The sequence below is a fragment of the Anneissia japonica genome, unplaced genomic scaffold (assembly GCF_011630105.1).
Source record: "Anneissia japonica isolate Jap-2015-1 unplaced genomic scaffold, ASM1163010v1 scaffold1231_len1163931_cov198, whole genome shotgun sequence".
NCBI lineage: Eukaryota > Metazoa > Echinodermata > Crinoidea > Comatulida > Comatulidae > Anneissia > Anneissia japonica.
The window spans coordinates 671,633-688,217 of NW_022728604.1; the positions used below are offsets into that span (position 1 = coordinate 671,633).

Sequence of the window (16,585 nt, forward strand, 5' to 3'; positions counted from 1 at the left end):
TTTTAATATAATACTACATATAACCGGTACATGTTTTCTTCCAATTAAAGACAACTTTTGGCACCGTGGTTTTCATGGTCTTTAGCAGCTTTGAAGATAAAATATAGACAATCATTTGGGGCTGTAGAAAGGTGGTCTTTAATTGGAGGGATCTTTAATTGGATGGAGACAAATTACTGTACTATGTATCTATTAATACTGACCTGACGTTCGTATGACCGCCTCACTTATACCAATAAATGTATATTGTGGAATCTGGTAAAGGACGTTGAGCCGTGATGCATTATAGGAAATGTTGTTGACTGTTTGTATGAAGTATCCACCTTCTTGCATAACATTTTTACGCTCGGCCTCAACAATGGCAGCAGAAATTAAGGACAACCCGGCGAAAACAATACCAATTCCTAGAAGGTAGAAAAACACAATGTCACTTTTAAATTGAACGTGCAATATTTGAAGATAATATCGAATGAATCAACTAATTTTTTTATAAATTGATAGTTTTAGTAATCGGGATTTAACGAGGACGCTGGCTCCGAATACAGTGTTTCGTTTCTACCCACTGGGCTATGAGGCCAAGATAGTACTATAATCCCTTCGATTATTCCTGGACAACTTTTCCTCTGGATAGGCCTCGTATAATATGAAAATATTTAAAAATCACATGATATTTAAAAATCTAAGGGAACTAACTCCATGAGTGATATATACAGACGAATATATTTTTTTAAGGAAAAACAATAGACCCAATCGGGATTCGAACCTAAGCCCATCCTATCATAGTTTAATTGCACTACCAACAGCTGAGTTAATCAGCAATGAGGCATGGCTAGCACCGTATTCCCTTATAAATCTTCCAGGAATCGTTGTTCTTAAGGTGTTATCTAATACGCTACCTAGCCTACCTAAATGTTACATACCTATTTTCCGCAATGGCGTCAGTTTGAAGAGGTTAGAGCCGTCGGTTTTAGGATAAACACAGAGTAGAATCGGCAGTGTAACTACGATCACAAATGATGAGACCAATTGAAACGTTATATTTGGATACACAACATTTCCTGCTCCTAAATCCATTCTACGTGTTTGGTCAATGTATGAAGTGTCCACCTGAAAATATAAATTTGAATATTTTTTTATGCACATACTACCAATCCATCAATCAATCAATCAACTTATTAATTAATTAAACAACAAAGGATTTGTATAGCACAAATATCCATAATAATAATAATAATAATAATAATAATAATAATAAATTGGAGGATTGTTAGAAAAATATTATTTGTCACTGGCGCTTAAAGATAGAAACAACAAACTATTTTTACATTGGACATTTGGACATTGATTCTTTTGGCTGTATTTTAACAACTTTTAAAAATAATGTTGATAATGATTGTATTTTTTGTGATTTAAAAAGAAACCTAATGGAATCAATTAAATAACAAATTAAATAATGTTTCTGCATTTATCTGTGTACTGTTAGGTTTTCATGTAATGTTTTTATTATCATTATTATTATTCTCACGTTTGTGTGCCTTTTTGTATACGATTCTGCAATTGGTATGTTGTTTTTTGTGGAGACTCATTTTAAATCTTGATTCAGTTCGCTGTTGAGAATCCTGTCTCTTGTTTTTGTATCTTGTCTATTGTTTTAAAATGAAACAATTATTGATTAAAGTAGTTGTTTTTAGTTAGCATTGATGATGCCTGTAGGAAACAGGAGAAAGATGTTTGTGAATAAATGGCTTATTTCGTTAAAATTCGTGTTCATTTTGATTTTGCTTCGATCTGTTGGTTCTATTATTCATTATTTAAGCTGCAACAGTGAAGTTAGCAAGTCTGAATTAAGGAAGCTAGAAAAGCTACTCAAGAAATCATTCAAAGCAGAAGCTGATTTGAATTTTCTCAACAATTGCAACAATTTAGCGTTTATCCTAAGTTTATATCATTTAAAGAGGTACGTTTTAAAGAGGGTCTTGAATGCATCGCTATCAGAAGTTTATCGAAGTTTAGATGGAAAGTATTCCATAATCCATGGTAGAATGTCCCCTTAATAGCGGCGTCTCAAAGAGGTTCTACTGTACCTGATAAAGAACGATGGAGTATAAAGTGACAGTATGGAAGACAGGTAGTGTCCTAAACAGGTGTTTAATATCCATCATAAACTTGTTTTGAAATGTTCCGCCATGTTTTAACTTTGCGTAGTCGAGGAAGGATTTTATTTCGCTGGCACGTGGAACATCTGAAGCCTTTTGATTAAAACGCCTAGTAATGGCTTCCAAAATTGCAGCCCCTGTTTTAACCAATACATTTTCTGGGGAAAAAAAACAAAAAAAAAACAAAAATAAGTAAGTCATAACCATTTGGACATTGATTATTTTGTCTGTATTTTAACAACTTTTAAAAATAATGTAGGTAATGAAGATATTTTTTTGGGATTTGAAAAGAAACCATTTAAAAAAAGAATCAATTAAATAACAAATTAAATAATGTTTCAGCATTTATCTGTGTACTGTTAGGTTTTCATGTAATGTTTTTATTATCATTATTATTATTCTCACGTTTGTGTGCCGTTTTGTATACGATTCTGCAATTGGTATGTTGTTGTTTGTGGAGACTCATTTTAAATTTTGATTCAGTTCGCTGTTGAGAATCCTGTCTCTTGTTTTTGTATCTTGTCTATTGTTTTAAAATGAAACAATTATTGATTAAAGTAATTGTTTTTAGTTAGCATTGATGATGCCTGTAGGAAACAGGAGAAAGATGTTTGTGAATAAATGGCTTATTTCGTTAAAATTCGTGTTCATTTTGATTTCGCTTCGATCTGTTGGTTCTATTATTCATTATTTAAGCTGCAACAGTGAAGTTAGCAAGTCTGAATTAAGGAAGCGAGAAAAGCTACTCAAGAAATCATGTAAAACAGAAGCTGATTTGAATTTTCTCAACAATTGCAACAATTTAGCGTTTATCCTAAGTTTAAGTTTAAGTTTAAGTTTAAGTTTAGCGTTTATCCTAAGTTTATATCATTTAAAGAGGTACGTTTTAAGGAGGGTCTTGAATGCATCGCTATCAGAAGTTTATCGAAGTTTAGATGGAAAGTATTCCATAATCCATGGTAGAATGTCCCCTTAATAGCGGCGTCTCAAAGAGGTTCTACTGTACCTGATAAAGAACGATGGAGTATAAAGTGACAGTATGGAAGACAGGTAGTGTCCTAAACAGGTGTTTAATATCCATCATAAACTTGTTTTGAAATGTTCCGCCATGTTTTAACTTTGCGTAGTCGAGGAAGGATTTTATTTCGCTGGCACGTGGAACATCTGAAGCCTTTTGATTAAAACGCCTAGTAATGGCTTCCAAAATTGCAGCCCCTGTTTTAACCAATACATTTTCTGGGGAAAAAAAACAAAAAAAAAACAAAAATAAGTAAGTCATAACCAATCAATCAAGATGCATTAGACAATTTTGTGGTAGGCCTAATCAACATAATTATTATTAATTCAATATCTAAAACTTCGTCAGTTATTCTGTAACATTCTAAACTACTTTATACAAAAGTTGTATTTATTGTTATGTTACTTTGGGAGTTGGGAGTAAGGAATCTTAACATTTGTTTAAAGCGATTTAGTTCAGTTTGTTTAGTTTAGTTCCTACTCCCTGAGTTGGCTGTATGTGTTTGTTTTTGTATTGTTTTTGGCTATAAAGAATAAGAATAAGAATGAAAGAATAGTTTCTTTAATTTCAAAATAGAGTACTGTAAAGATATTTACTTAAATAAAAGGCCAGGGACGTTTATTGTTAAGAAGGGGTTTTAAAGGGTGTTTATTTCTAGGGAGGCGTTTATTTTCTTTTTTTGGATACGTATTATTACACTCAAATATAGGCCTACGCCCCTTAATTTCACTGTAAATGTGGAACTACAATACATTATTACAGTCAAAATGTGTTATTGCGTGATCATAAAGAATTATTGATCATAACTAGGTTAGAAAAAATGTAATTCTACTGGAGTTGAACATCAATAAAATGTGTTGAGAATGATGTTGCTTCTATTAGTTGTGTTTACATTTAGAGGGAAGTTTATTCGAAGAACAGGCCTAAATAAAATGCCCAGGGAAGGCGTTTATTCTAAATGAGGCTCTGGAGGGGCGTTTATTCAAAGTGGGGCGTTTATTCGAATAAGTACGTATCTTGATTAGTCATGATACATACTCTTTGGTAGAGAACTTGGTATATAGAAACGACGGCCCGTTACTATAACAGCCACAGCGGTTAACATCAATAAGCTTCCTATACCATAGATCAGGCTGAAATTCAACTCTTCTTCAAGTAAATCAATAAAGACAATCGCAATGGCAACTCCGATTGTTTCAAACCAAAATAAACTGAAAGATAAAGTTTAATGAGAAAGATAATACAATAATGGTAATAATATTAATGAAACTTAAAAGGTAATTTAATAATTATGATCTCAGCCCAGTACTACTTGGCTATATCATAAGGTACAAAACTCGTATCTATTTTTGTCCGCCTAAGACTATAAACGGGCACCCGGAAGGATGAGAATAAAATAGAATGAAAATGTATATAACAATAGTAAAGATAATCATTATATATAAGTATATATATACTGTATATATAATAACAAATTAATTATATGTATACAAATCTATAAATAATTAAGCAGAATGTAAAACAACGATAACAGTAATACACATCTTATATATAGGCAATAACGAAAATAATTATATATAAATCTATCAAGAATAAGCATAATGTATAAAACAACGATAACAATCATATCCCTACAATACTAATAAATAAATACGCATAATGAAATTTGGCATTATTCGAACCTGTGGAAGACTGTTCTTACGGCTGTGTATCCCTTCCGTTCCTTATGCTTGGCTGCAAGGGGGTCAATATTAGCATCAAATCCAGCACCCCCAACGAAAAGAAGTGACAGACCCACAATAAATATGGAGCGTGTAGCAGGTAACGGCAGACCTCCCACTTCCTCGAAAGGAAACGCATCCAATGAAAACAAAGAACAAGCTGGGAAAGCAGAAATTTAAACTGTTCTAATAATAATGACATCACATCATGACCATATATAGGCACATCATGACCATATATAGGCACATCATGACCATATATAGGCACATCATGACTATAATTATGCTAACAATTACTATTATCATCAACATCATCATTACCACCGCCGCCAACATAATCATCATCATCATCTTCATCATCACCACCACCATCATCATCATCATCATCATCTTCTTCACATCACAAATCATAACCATTATCATCATCTTCAGCATTATCATGTCATCATCATCATCACCATATAGTGAGTTTTGTTCGTTTAGTTCTTCACACAATGTAAAGCTATAGAAATGTAATGATGTATCATAATTTCCACTACTGTATTGTATGATACGCAACTCTACTAATTACTTATTACTGTTAAGTGGTAGTCGCGCCTTGAGTCGTAACTTCGCGAGTCCCTTCTTTGTCATCCGGCAAACTTGCTCTTTTAATGATGCGTTTTATTTGACATTGTATTCAAAATTTTCATATCGATATACAACAATTGTTATAATTATCAATGAGGCAGAGTTCCTAATAAACAACTTTTGCTTTCTGTTTCCTTTTCATTCTAACAATATAAACATTATCTTTTATTTAACTTAAAAATAATTTTCCATTAATAATGCTGACATGTGAGAGAATAATATTTGTCAATACGTCTCTGTCATAGCCTATATTATTAACGAATTTTGTTTATTAAACATATAAAAAAATATACACACCAATTGTTATGCAAATCATTCCACCAATAGTGGTCCGAGTAGTACCGGCCACAGTGTCTGCTAAGAGGCCACCAAGTAGAGGGAGACACGGTGATATTGAGTTGTAAAAACTTAAAAGAAGAACTTCTCCTTCTTCATCATTGAATTGCCAAACGTCATTGGAAAATAGAGTAAGACTTCCCGCTACAAATCCGACTGTTAACTTGACTAGTAGCTTCACAATGTACAAATGTACGAGAGCGCGCGTGGAACGCATTAGCTGGATGTGAACTGTATCCCTCCAGTCACCGTCATTACCGTCGTCGCTAGATCTCACAAGCGGTATGTTCTCGGGATGGGCTTCCTCTGTCGATGCCATGCCTATACTGGTAACGTTCCTGGGTCGCGTTATAGAGGAACCACGTTCTCTTGTACAAAAACTAAATGAGCTGATACCTGAGCAAACGAAAACCATGATTATTGAAGGGTTTAAAGATCTATAGTATGGGGTAAAATGTGGTTTTTAAATACCCTCAAAATATAAAATTTACAGACATTTTCCTACGACCCTAGCAGTAAATGAATGGATGAGAGCTCCAAAAAAATACAAGAATAGTATTAGTCGTATGTACATCATGATGATATTTTACTACAATTTTGTATGATGATGACGAGGATGATGATGTAGATTATGTTGTTGATGATGATGATGATGATGATAAAGAGGATGATGATAAAGATGACAATAATATGATGATTAATATTATGTTGTTGATAAGGATGGTGATGAAGACGATAATGACGATTACGTCGACAATAATTATGACGATGATGTCTAAAACAATGAGGTAACTTAGGGTATTAAGATGATGTGGTAATGGGGCGAGTTGATGACAAGTCGGGGGGGGGGGGTATGAGATCACATTAGGCCTTTTTAACACGCTTCCCTTTATACAGTTACAGGTAACCCATTGTATCTCACCATGATTCCTTGCGTGGCTTTTCTACGAAGAATGAGTGTTTTAGGTATGCATTCCCTATAGCCAAATATTATTACAGTATCAGGCCCCATCCAACCAAGGTTTGAAATTGCCTATTATCAGCTTCTTAATATACAAATATTGTATAAATATACGAATATTTTAGTAAGTGCTTAGCTTAAGATAATGTTTACTTTGAAATATTTTCAATATAGTATCTTCTTCCGGTATAGTAAAGGCTGGCTTAGAGACAGTATCTATCCCAATGAATGGCTTTGGTTCTACCAAGGCCTACAACATCTATTTCCGTGTAATACTATTATCTACACAGACTCTCAAATAGTGAATATTCAAAATACATAACTTACCAACAGCTTAATTGATACTATTACTCCATTATCGATACAGTATCGGCTATAGTATTGACTTAATCACTATAGTATTAATATCCAATGCCATGAGTCTGAATATCTACATTTCTGTTTGTCAGCAGGCCTACCCCACGTTCTATGCCTTCCTTTGATTGAGACACAATGCCAATAGGTCTAATCAATGCAGATAAAACTAGTATACAAACGCGCGATATTTTTATGCTGGTAACAACTTTCCACACAATAATCAAACCGAGTGTATTGATTTATTGTGTTCGAAGTTTAGAACGTAATTTGCCCGCTTAGAATGCAGCCTATATTAGTTAATAGTGATACTGTATTAGATTCCTAAAGACAATGTAAACAGATTTGTCTTAAAAAAGAAACACTAAAAATTTCCCTTTCGTTACGGCTGTGCAGAACCATGTGACGAAGCTGAATAATCAGGTATGGATTATATAAAGATATTGTTTATTAAGTGCGTGTGGGGCCGCGATTGGCCGACGTCACTGATACTTTCAAGAGAGGGTATGACAGGGGTGGGTTCCATCCACCTCTACCCCACCATGGTTGGGCCTAAGGCCAGCACATTTTTCCCACAGGGTCGCATGTGTCCCCACTAATATGTTGTAATGATGCATATTATACCTGTACATCGATACACAATAACAGAAAAGTTGTACACATAATATATCAGTGGGGTTGCTTTTATTACTGTAATCTTAACTTACATGTTATGTTCATATCTTATGTTACCACAACAATAAAGTAGTTTGGAAATTGTTAATACACAAATGAACAATTCAGAAAAATATGCATATTGTTAATTTTCCTTATATCAATTCGAATATGAAAATCTGCTGCCAACGCAGTTGAAACATTCCCATCCATTTCATCCTCACACTGTGAAGGTAGATTCTTCCTGCACCCCTCCCCCGCTTCCTGAGCGACTCCCCGTTTCCTGTACCCCCCAACCGCATATCACAGAAATCAATCTAAAAGTAGAGATATACATTGTTCAATCATTCTTTGTCTTGTGTTCATGTTTGTGAAATTTCTTTAACACAACTTAAGGGTACCAGGAATAAATAGTAGCATATAACATAAATCAAGATAGCAGTTAACACTGTTAAATTATATATAAATCATCAAAGAAAAGTAAATACACTTTTCGAATAAAGGACATAATGGTAGATTGTGTAGCATACCTCTCAACGACTGTAGTAATATTGCGTAAAGGAGTGTGCCTGAAGGATATTTGAATCTGTTCAACCATGAAGCCTCTGTGGTCTAATGGTTATCGCTTATCGCACTCACCTTGACAGCTAGAGGTCGCAGGTGGAATCCCGTCAGAACCATTTTATTACACAACGTATTATTTATAGGACTTTATTCGTTGAGAGCTATGCTACACGATGTACCATTATGTCCTTTATTTGAACACGGTATTTACCTTTCTTTGATGATTTATATATAATTTAACAGTATTAACGGTGGTTTTGAGATACTGTATGATACTTGCCTGAACAGAGGACACCAATAGAAATAAACATGCTCTTGGATTTCTTGCGCTATCTTGACCAATGTATGGTTATATGTTTTCTAATACTTTTTCAGTCACTTGAGTTATTTATAATCTTTGCATGTTTAGTTTCTGTAATTTTCTATGACCGAACAAATGAACGAATGAATGAATGCAGGTTTGATTCATGTTGGATGAAGTTTTTCAGAGAACTAACAAATCGGTGAAGAGCAATGCATAATATGACGAAAGTGTTGAATTATATATATATATATATATATATATTTATGTACGTATGACCGAAAAAAAAAAATAAAAAAAATAAAAAAAAAATAAAAGTCTAACAAAAATAAGAATACATAATGAATTCATTATTTATTGTTAACTTTATTTTAATATAATTTGAATTTATTAAGCTCTGCCAACACTATTATGTCTTATGTGACATAGTTGTGTCATATTTTGAGTAGTTTATTTATACAGGCAAAAAAAAATTAAAAAAATATAAAACAATGAAAATAATAGAAACATACAGTAAAAAGCGCCTCACATCGCAACAGCCTTGAGGCACTAAACAATAAAAAGGACAGCAATGAAAAAAACAAAGAACTTGCTATTACAAAATAAAACCACATTTTTTAACATGGTACTAAAGAAATGATTTATAACATTGTGGTTCTGTTTTATGTGGAATTATTTCATAAAATTGTTCCATTAAGTCATATTATTATATTTCAGTTGACCCATGTTAGATATATACATATAGTTATTGTCCCGCATTCCAAACAGATATAATATAACAATATACAAGAATAATTTTAATATAGTAGTAATAATATTTAAGAAAACAGAACCAACAAGAGAGGAAGCAAAGTCAATCCTCTATGAGCCATGGGGCTCATAGAGCTGGAGCTTATCCCCAGTAGCATGAATTATTATTATTATTATTTATTATTATTATCATCATTTATATCATTTATATAGCACCTTTTCTTTGTAGATACAAAGCACATCTTTTCCCTGGTCATTGGATCCACATGCTTATACGTTCCTGCTGGTAATCAGCGCATGAGCAGGCAACCCCACCAGGTACCCATTTATACTCCTGGGTAGAGAGAATCAATGCAGATAAAGTGCCTTGCTCAAGGACACAAGCGAAATGTACAGCGAGGGATTGAAACCCCGACCTAAAGGTTGGGAAACCAAACTGTTCCCGCTGCGCCAAAAACGCTGAAGCGGATGAGAGTGTGATGCTCCTCCTGGATGAGATGCTGGTCCACCTCAGGAGCAACAACAGGACCTGTTATTTACTACATTTACCTTGCATTTTGTTGCTGGAGAGAAAGTAACAACTTCCTTTTCTTGTGAACACCGGACCTTGCTTTTTTCACAGAGGACTTGAGAAACTTCTGCTCTTGCCGTAATGCAATCTGAAATTATTAATTAATAATTTATAAAAAAAATGTAAATAATGTTAATAGTATGAAATATTTGCAACTATAATTAACCAGTGTATGACAGACTAACTCATCAAAGTTTGTTGAAATAAGTAAGTATGTAGGTAAATATATATACTTTTTTAATCATATACTAATTAAAAATATTGTTTCTGACGCAGTATGTTGGTGTGAGTGTGTTGATATAATTCAATGTTGTACAATATAATATACATACCATATCTGTAAAGTCTTTTTTAGTGTTTAGAAAAAACTTGGCAACAGCTGTTCTATGGTGTTTCTCTGTCAATTCTTCCCTGCAAGTTGCATAAAATAATATAATAGATAAGAAATTATATAGTAATCCCTAATGCTAAAAATTATATTCATAGGAAATCATAACAAATATGTAATACTTGAATAAAGAGATGAAAAATTGATAAAGCATGTTCCTCTGCAGTAAAAGTTTTAACTTCCAATAATCTAGTGGCTGTTTGCAGCTACTGTGCAGCATTCTCAGGAAGTAAAATATTAAAGCTTTGTATTGTACACAGTTGAAGTTGCCTAAGTTGAACAAAAAATTGTTTGACTTAGATAAAATCTAACTTATAGATCATTAATTAACGAAAAACACAACAATTTGGCATGTAAAAAAAGATCGACTAAGAAATTATTTGAGTTAGGCAAAGTCGAATTAGGCAAGTTTAACTGTATACAATTCCCGAAAGTTAAATGTCACGAAAACTGCCAAAACTAGCAATTTATGAAAGTGTCATTTAAAAATTCTTTTTTATTGAAATCACCCCAACCAAGGCCTGAAATCCACATTTAGGTAAGGGGTTACTTAATTATTAATATATTTATATGCCATGAAATGGTTGCATCTAGGCTGAACCCTAGCCTGAGCCACTTAACAGCTTGTCAACAATGCAAGTTGGGGTATCTAGGTATCGCCGGCCGAGACTGGGCAGCGAGTGGTTTGAACTCCTGACCACAAGTTCAATAACCAGAATGAATGGAAACCACTGAACAAACTGCCTTCCCCCCAAAAAATATTTTCTGATCTTACAGTAAGATGGCAATCTGGTGTACTTCCTTGGGTTTTCACATTATGATACATTGTTATCTATTATTACTTAAAGCCCCATTCCCAGCAAAATTTCAGTTTTTAAGAAAAATCTGATTTTTATATATGTTATAAAGATTTATAAATATAATAGGAAATTGCTAGTTTAAATGAATTTAGACATTCCTAAACACGAAAAAATGTAAAATAAGACTAAAAATTGATTTTTTTTTTTGTGTTTCGCTCAAAAAATAAACATTATAAATATAAAGATATAAATAAAGATTAATTTTTTATGTTTGATTTTGTTATAGGTCTGCGAAAAAAATATATTAGGCACCGGAAATATTAGCCTATCCAACATTGCTAGGCTAGGCCCAGCCTTACCTCGATGTAGGTTCTGTTATCAGACATAAAAACGACCGACATGATATTTTCCGTTGCTAGTATTGTCACTTGTGAAATATAATATTTTATTGGAATTTTTTCAAATTTGTTAAAAAAATTATTCTGACCGAGAATTTGATAAACAAACATATCTCAGGCCTTCTTGATCGATCGCAGTGTGCAAGATGCGAAGTACAAAAACTAATTTCATTAGAGAGGGCGCACTTTATTGAGTGTATGAAGTATACACAAAAGTGAGAGCATTTCAGAGGATGCGATCTGCAACCTCTAAATTTGCCTAGTAACGAAGAAGTAGTCAAAAAAATGGCAACCTCCTATGAAAAATAGTCTCTATTTCTCATTTTTTTTATCCTATTGCGTACAACTAAAATTTATGCCTATATTTTTCATTGGTTTATAATAATTAAAGTGATAAATATGCAGTTTTCTAAAAAAATTCTTCGTTTAGTGAAATATTGCGGGAAATGGGGAATATAAATCAAATGAATATAATTACATTTGTATAAAGTAATAGGCAGTAAAATTTCTCAAATCTTTAAAATCTGTACACAAATTTATATTTTGCCAAAAATCAAGGAACTGTATAATTTACCTGTAATCCAAACAGGTTTCCTCGATGTTGCTTAAGATAACATCGAGTTCGGTGACATCACTAGCTGATCGATTCCTATCAGAAGCTGTCCACAAGCACACTTTACCTAGAAGACATAAAAAATATATTTGAATACAAATATCTCCATTCGAAATATTATGAGTGCATCAGATAAAAGTATAGTAAATTCTGCAAGACTTTTATATTATTTTTACTAGCAACATCTTGTTTACAAATCATCAAAGGAAAAAAAAAATATTAAACTTAAAATTTTTATTTTTTTTTCTAAGTGCTGAAACCCCAATTTTATTTATCATTACAATATCAGTTACATAAACTAACATCAATATATAAATCTTTTTTTAACTTAATATGTTTACTTTTTTTTCTATTTATATTACGGAAATTCAATATCAATATGTTAACCTGTGACTAACAAATCCCCCAAACATTCTATATCAGTAGTCGCAACTTTAACGTCTTAGGTTGGCAACAGAGACTCCATTTTAATTCTGCAATGGATAGAACAGGAGATCTTTTGCCCTACATGGCATTTTCAAAGAGACTTTTTCTCTTCTAAATGCTGAAGGCAAAATTGAAATAAATTTTGTTTTCTTATATATTTCTTTATGTCATTTTGCAATTACCTTTTTGAAGAGGCTCTGCCCTGTCATTTGCTTTCCTTCCTTCACCTGGTGATCTTCTCTTTAAGCTTCCTTTCTTCCGAAATGCAGGACCACTCTTTGGAGAAGTTTGTACCGCCTGATATTGAAAAGTAAATTTAGGTTCAATAAAATAGGATTCATCTATTAGTATATTATTAGTAATGTTTTGTCAAACCAGTGCATCTTCATCAGCATGCAGCCACTAAAGTCGTTTTTATTCTTATTGTTAAAAAAAAAATCACTATTATATACAAGAGTGATTATTTTTTTAGGTAGAAACTGGAATAGACCTATCATACACTAATACTTTTTTTAGCCAAATTCTTATATACTCACTAATGCTGACATTGAGGGGGTAGTTGCCAGAAAACTTCCTACCAATCTATTTGGTGTATTAGATAAGTTGGCATTAATATCCACATTTTCATCATTCTGTTCATTTCTTGCAGTTGTCTTTGCTCTTGATGCTTCAGTTAGCCTTGTTCCTGATCTCTTGACTGTTGGACCAGAATTTGATAACCCTTCCTCAACGGCATTAGCATGTATCAAGATCTCACTTGCTGGTTCGAATTCTTTTGCAGTCTCAACATTTTCATTGTTCTGTTCTTGGTGAATTTGAGAGACATTTCTTGCAGTCGTCTTTGCTCTTGATGCTTCAGTTAGCCTTGTTCTTGATCTTTTGACTGTTGGACCAGAATTTGTTGACCCTTCCTCAACGGCATTAGCATGTATCAAGATCTCACTTGCTGGTTCGAATTCTTTTGCACTCTCAACATTTTCATCATTCTGTTCTTGGTGAATTTGAGAAACATTTCTTGCAGTTGTCTTTGCTCTTGATGCTTCAGTTAGCCTTGTTCCAGATCTCTTGACTGTTGGACCAGAATTTGTTGACCCTTCCTCAACGGCATTAGCATGTATCAAGATCTCACTTGCTGGTTCAAATTCTTTTGCACTCTCAACATTTTCATTGTTCTGTTCTTGGTGAATTTGAGAGACATTTCTTGCAGTTGTCTTTGCTCTTGATGCTTCAGTTAGCCTTGTTCCTGATCTCTTGACTGTTGGACCAGAATTTGATGACCCTTCCTCAACGGCATTAGCATGTATCAAGATCTCACTTGCTGGTTCAAATTCTTTTGCACTCTCAACATTTTCATTGTTCTGTTCTTGGTGAATTTGAGAGACATTTCTTGCAGTCGTGTTTGCTCTTGATGCTTCAGTCAGCCTTGTTCTTGATCTTTTGACTCTCCGACCAGAATCTGACAACCCTTCCTCAATGGCATTAGCGTGCATCGAGATCTCACTTGCTGGTTCAGATTCTTCTGCACTCTCAAATGTAGATATATGAGGTTGTGAAAGCAGAGATGGAGCGTCAATATTGGAGATACTTTTGCCATCTCCTGCATTCTTAACTGTAGATACATTTTGATGTGATGGCTGAGATGCAGCATCCTGGTAGGGGCTGATGTTACGGTCGTCTTCCGGTATTCCTGTGGACAATCGCGTTGATTCTAGCAAAGACTTAATTGAACTATGGCTGACAAGTTTTCGTTGTCTGTTTTTACTTCGAGAATGCTGCACCACTGAATGCTTAACTGTGGGTCCTGATGCTGAAAGATATTTCAATGGAGAGCTATTTTTTGATGTGGATTGAAATGTAGTGTAGTTACTCCGAAATCGGAGTGTCTGCGCCCGCCGCCAAAACCCGGATTTTGGAGGTTTTGCATACTATACGCAAAAACTCCAAAATCAGAGTTTCCAAACTTTTATTCAAACCTCCGATTTCAGTTTCTGCATACTATTAATTAAACAAGCTCTCTCTATATACAAAGCAAACTTTAATTCAACCCTCCAATTTCGGAGGCTTTGCGTATACTAACATGTGAAAACTCCAAAATCGGAGTTTTCAAACTTTTATGCAAACCTCTGATTTCAGAGTTTCTGTGTACAATTTATTAAACAAGCTCTCTCTCTATATAGAGAGAGCAGAACTCTCAATCAAACCTCAGATTTCAGAGTTTATGCGTAATATTTGCGAAAACTCCAAAATCAGAGTTTTCAAACTCTGAATGAAACCTCCAATTTCGGAGTTTCTGCATAGGCCTACTGTCAAGTAAACAAGGTCTCTATATTGAGAGCAAAACTTTTAATCAACACTCCAGTTTGGGAGGTTTTGCGTACTGTACGCGAAAACTCCAATAAATCGGAGTTTTCAAACTTTCAATCAAACCTCCGATTATACTATAGTAGGCCTCGACGTTTAATTTGGAGTTTGAAAACTCCGATTTTAGAGTTTTTGCGTATAGTACACAGAAACTCCGATATTGGAGGCTTGATTGAAAGTTTGAAAACTCTGTTTTTGGATTTTTCGAGTATAGTACGCAGAAACTTCAAAATCGGAGGTTTGATTGGAAGTTTGAAAACCCTGATTTGGAGTTTTCGCATATAGTACGTAGAAACTTTTATTTATGTACAAAAATGTAATCTATTCTTCAAAATGTGTTATTCCAATTATACGTAATTGTTCAAATGGTCTAAATTGAAGATATTCAAACTAGGCTTTATTTATGCAAAAAACCCCTCAAAACTTACAAATGCTTTCATCAGTTTGACTTCTTTCGCTAAACGGAGAGGCATTTCCTATAACAGCAGGCCCTGGACTGATGCGAGGGATGGGTGACGATGAACTAACCTGTAGAATGCGAGGATATATGATATATCTACAAAATTGAACTTTGAAGCTTTATCAGATCAATTGTCTAGGGAACAGAAGTTATGATAAAAAGTTTCGAAAGTAATCTTTACACTTGTTTTTTAGAATAAAAATGAAAATGCAGATTTTTTTAAATAAATTAAACTATAGTTAATGTTATTCAAATCACATTTGTAAAGTTGTATGAAATACCTGGCTAGATCCAGATTCCTGTTGGATACTTCTAGGTATTGGTGATACTCTGAGTTCCCAGTCACGAATGAATGTAAATGCTCTCAAAGTAGTCTGACGTTTGCTGTATCAAAACAAGGAAATGAAAAAAAAAAAAAAAAAAAAAAAAAATTGATTTGATATCATAAACAAATGTCTGAAAAACAACAAATGCAAACATCGTCGATCGGGTCTGATCGCTCATCTCCTTGAGTTGACTAACCCACGTATTGAGAGTTAGGTGGGCTGAGATAAAGAATTGTATCTGCATCTAGGCCTATATCTGTAGTTTTAGTTAATTCAGATGGCATTGCACTGGAGCATGACAGGGAAACAGCCCAATTTTCAAATTTGAATGAGGGCAAATATTAAGAATATTTTATATTTATTCAATAGCTAGCTAGACCTAGGCCCACATCCTGGCATTAGCCTCCTACTACTACAAGCCTAGATAGGCCTAGGCTAGCTGCTCAGCAGGCACCTCAACTCAGGCCAACAAGGCCCCAGCTTAGGAGCTAGACCTTGGCTCTAGGCGGAGACTAGCCTAGCGTAACATAAAACATCAACTAAAAATACTACTATAATACTAGAAACCAACCACCCATAACCGTCAAGTTTATTCCAAAATTTACGTGTAATATTATCTTAAGCTTTTAAACTTCTACTTACTTTAAACGTCTGTTTTCTATGACTTTGCTTCGTTCAGGAATTAGCGTTACTTTCTTGTTGACATTAGCCATGTTTTTGTAAATAATTCAAGCCAGCCCGCGGCGCGGAATAGAGTTGCCAGGTTGTTGTTAACATTTTAATGTGTTTTCCAATTC

General features: G+C 33.9%; 2 protein-coding genes across 2 annotated transcripts; both read right to left on the bottom strand.

The window, feature by feature from the left end:
* Positions 1–192: 192 nt before the first annotated feature.
* LOC117114389 lies at positions 193–7,573 on the bottom strand. The gene is made up of 9 exons (XM_033258047.1): positions 7,150–7,573; positions 5,823–6,257; positions 4,857–5,055; positions 4,213–4,385; positions 3,163–3,392; positions 2,562–2,679; positions 2,085–2,314; positions 921–1,107; positions 193–404 (listed from the first exon to the last, which is right to left on the bottom strand). Exons 2-9 carry the CDS (start codon positions 6,178–6,180, stop codon positions 193–195), a joined length of 1,707 nt encoding a protein of 568 aa, XP_033113938.1. The 5' UTR covers positions 6,181–6,257; positions 7,150–7,573.
* A 2,377-nt stretch (positions 7,574–9,950) lies between these two features.
* Positions 9,951–16,561, bottom strand: LOC117114385. The gene is made up of 8 exons (XM_033258043.1): positions 16,431–16,561; positions 15,744–15,846; positions 15,431–15,530; positions 13,178–14,448; positions 12,824–12,938; positions 12,177–12,282; positions 10,349–10,427; positions 9,951–10,104 (listed from the first exon to the last, which is right to left on the bottom strand). The coding sequence occupies exons 1-8, from the start codon at positions 16,499–16,501 to the stop codon at positions 9,991–9,993; spliced, it is 1,959 nt and encodes a 652-aa protein (XP_033113934.1). The 5' UTR covers positions 16,502–16,561; the 3' UTR covers positions 9,951–9,990.
* Between the last annotated feature and the right edge of the window lie 24 nt (positions 16,562–16,585).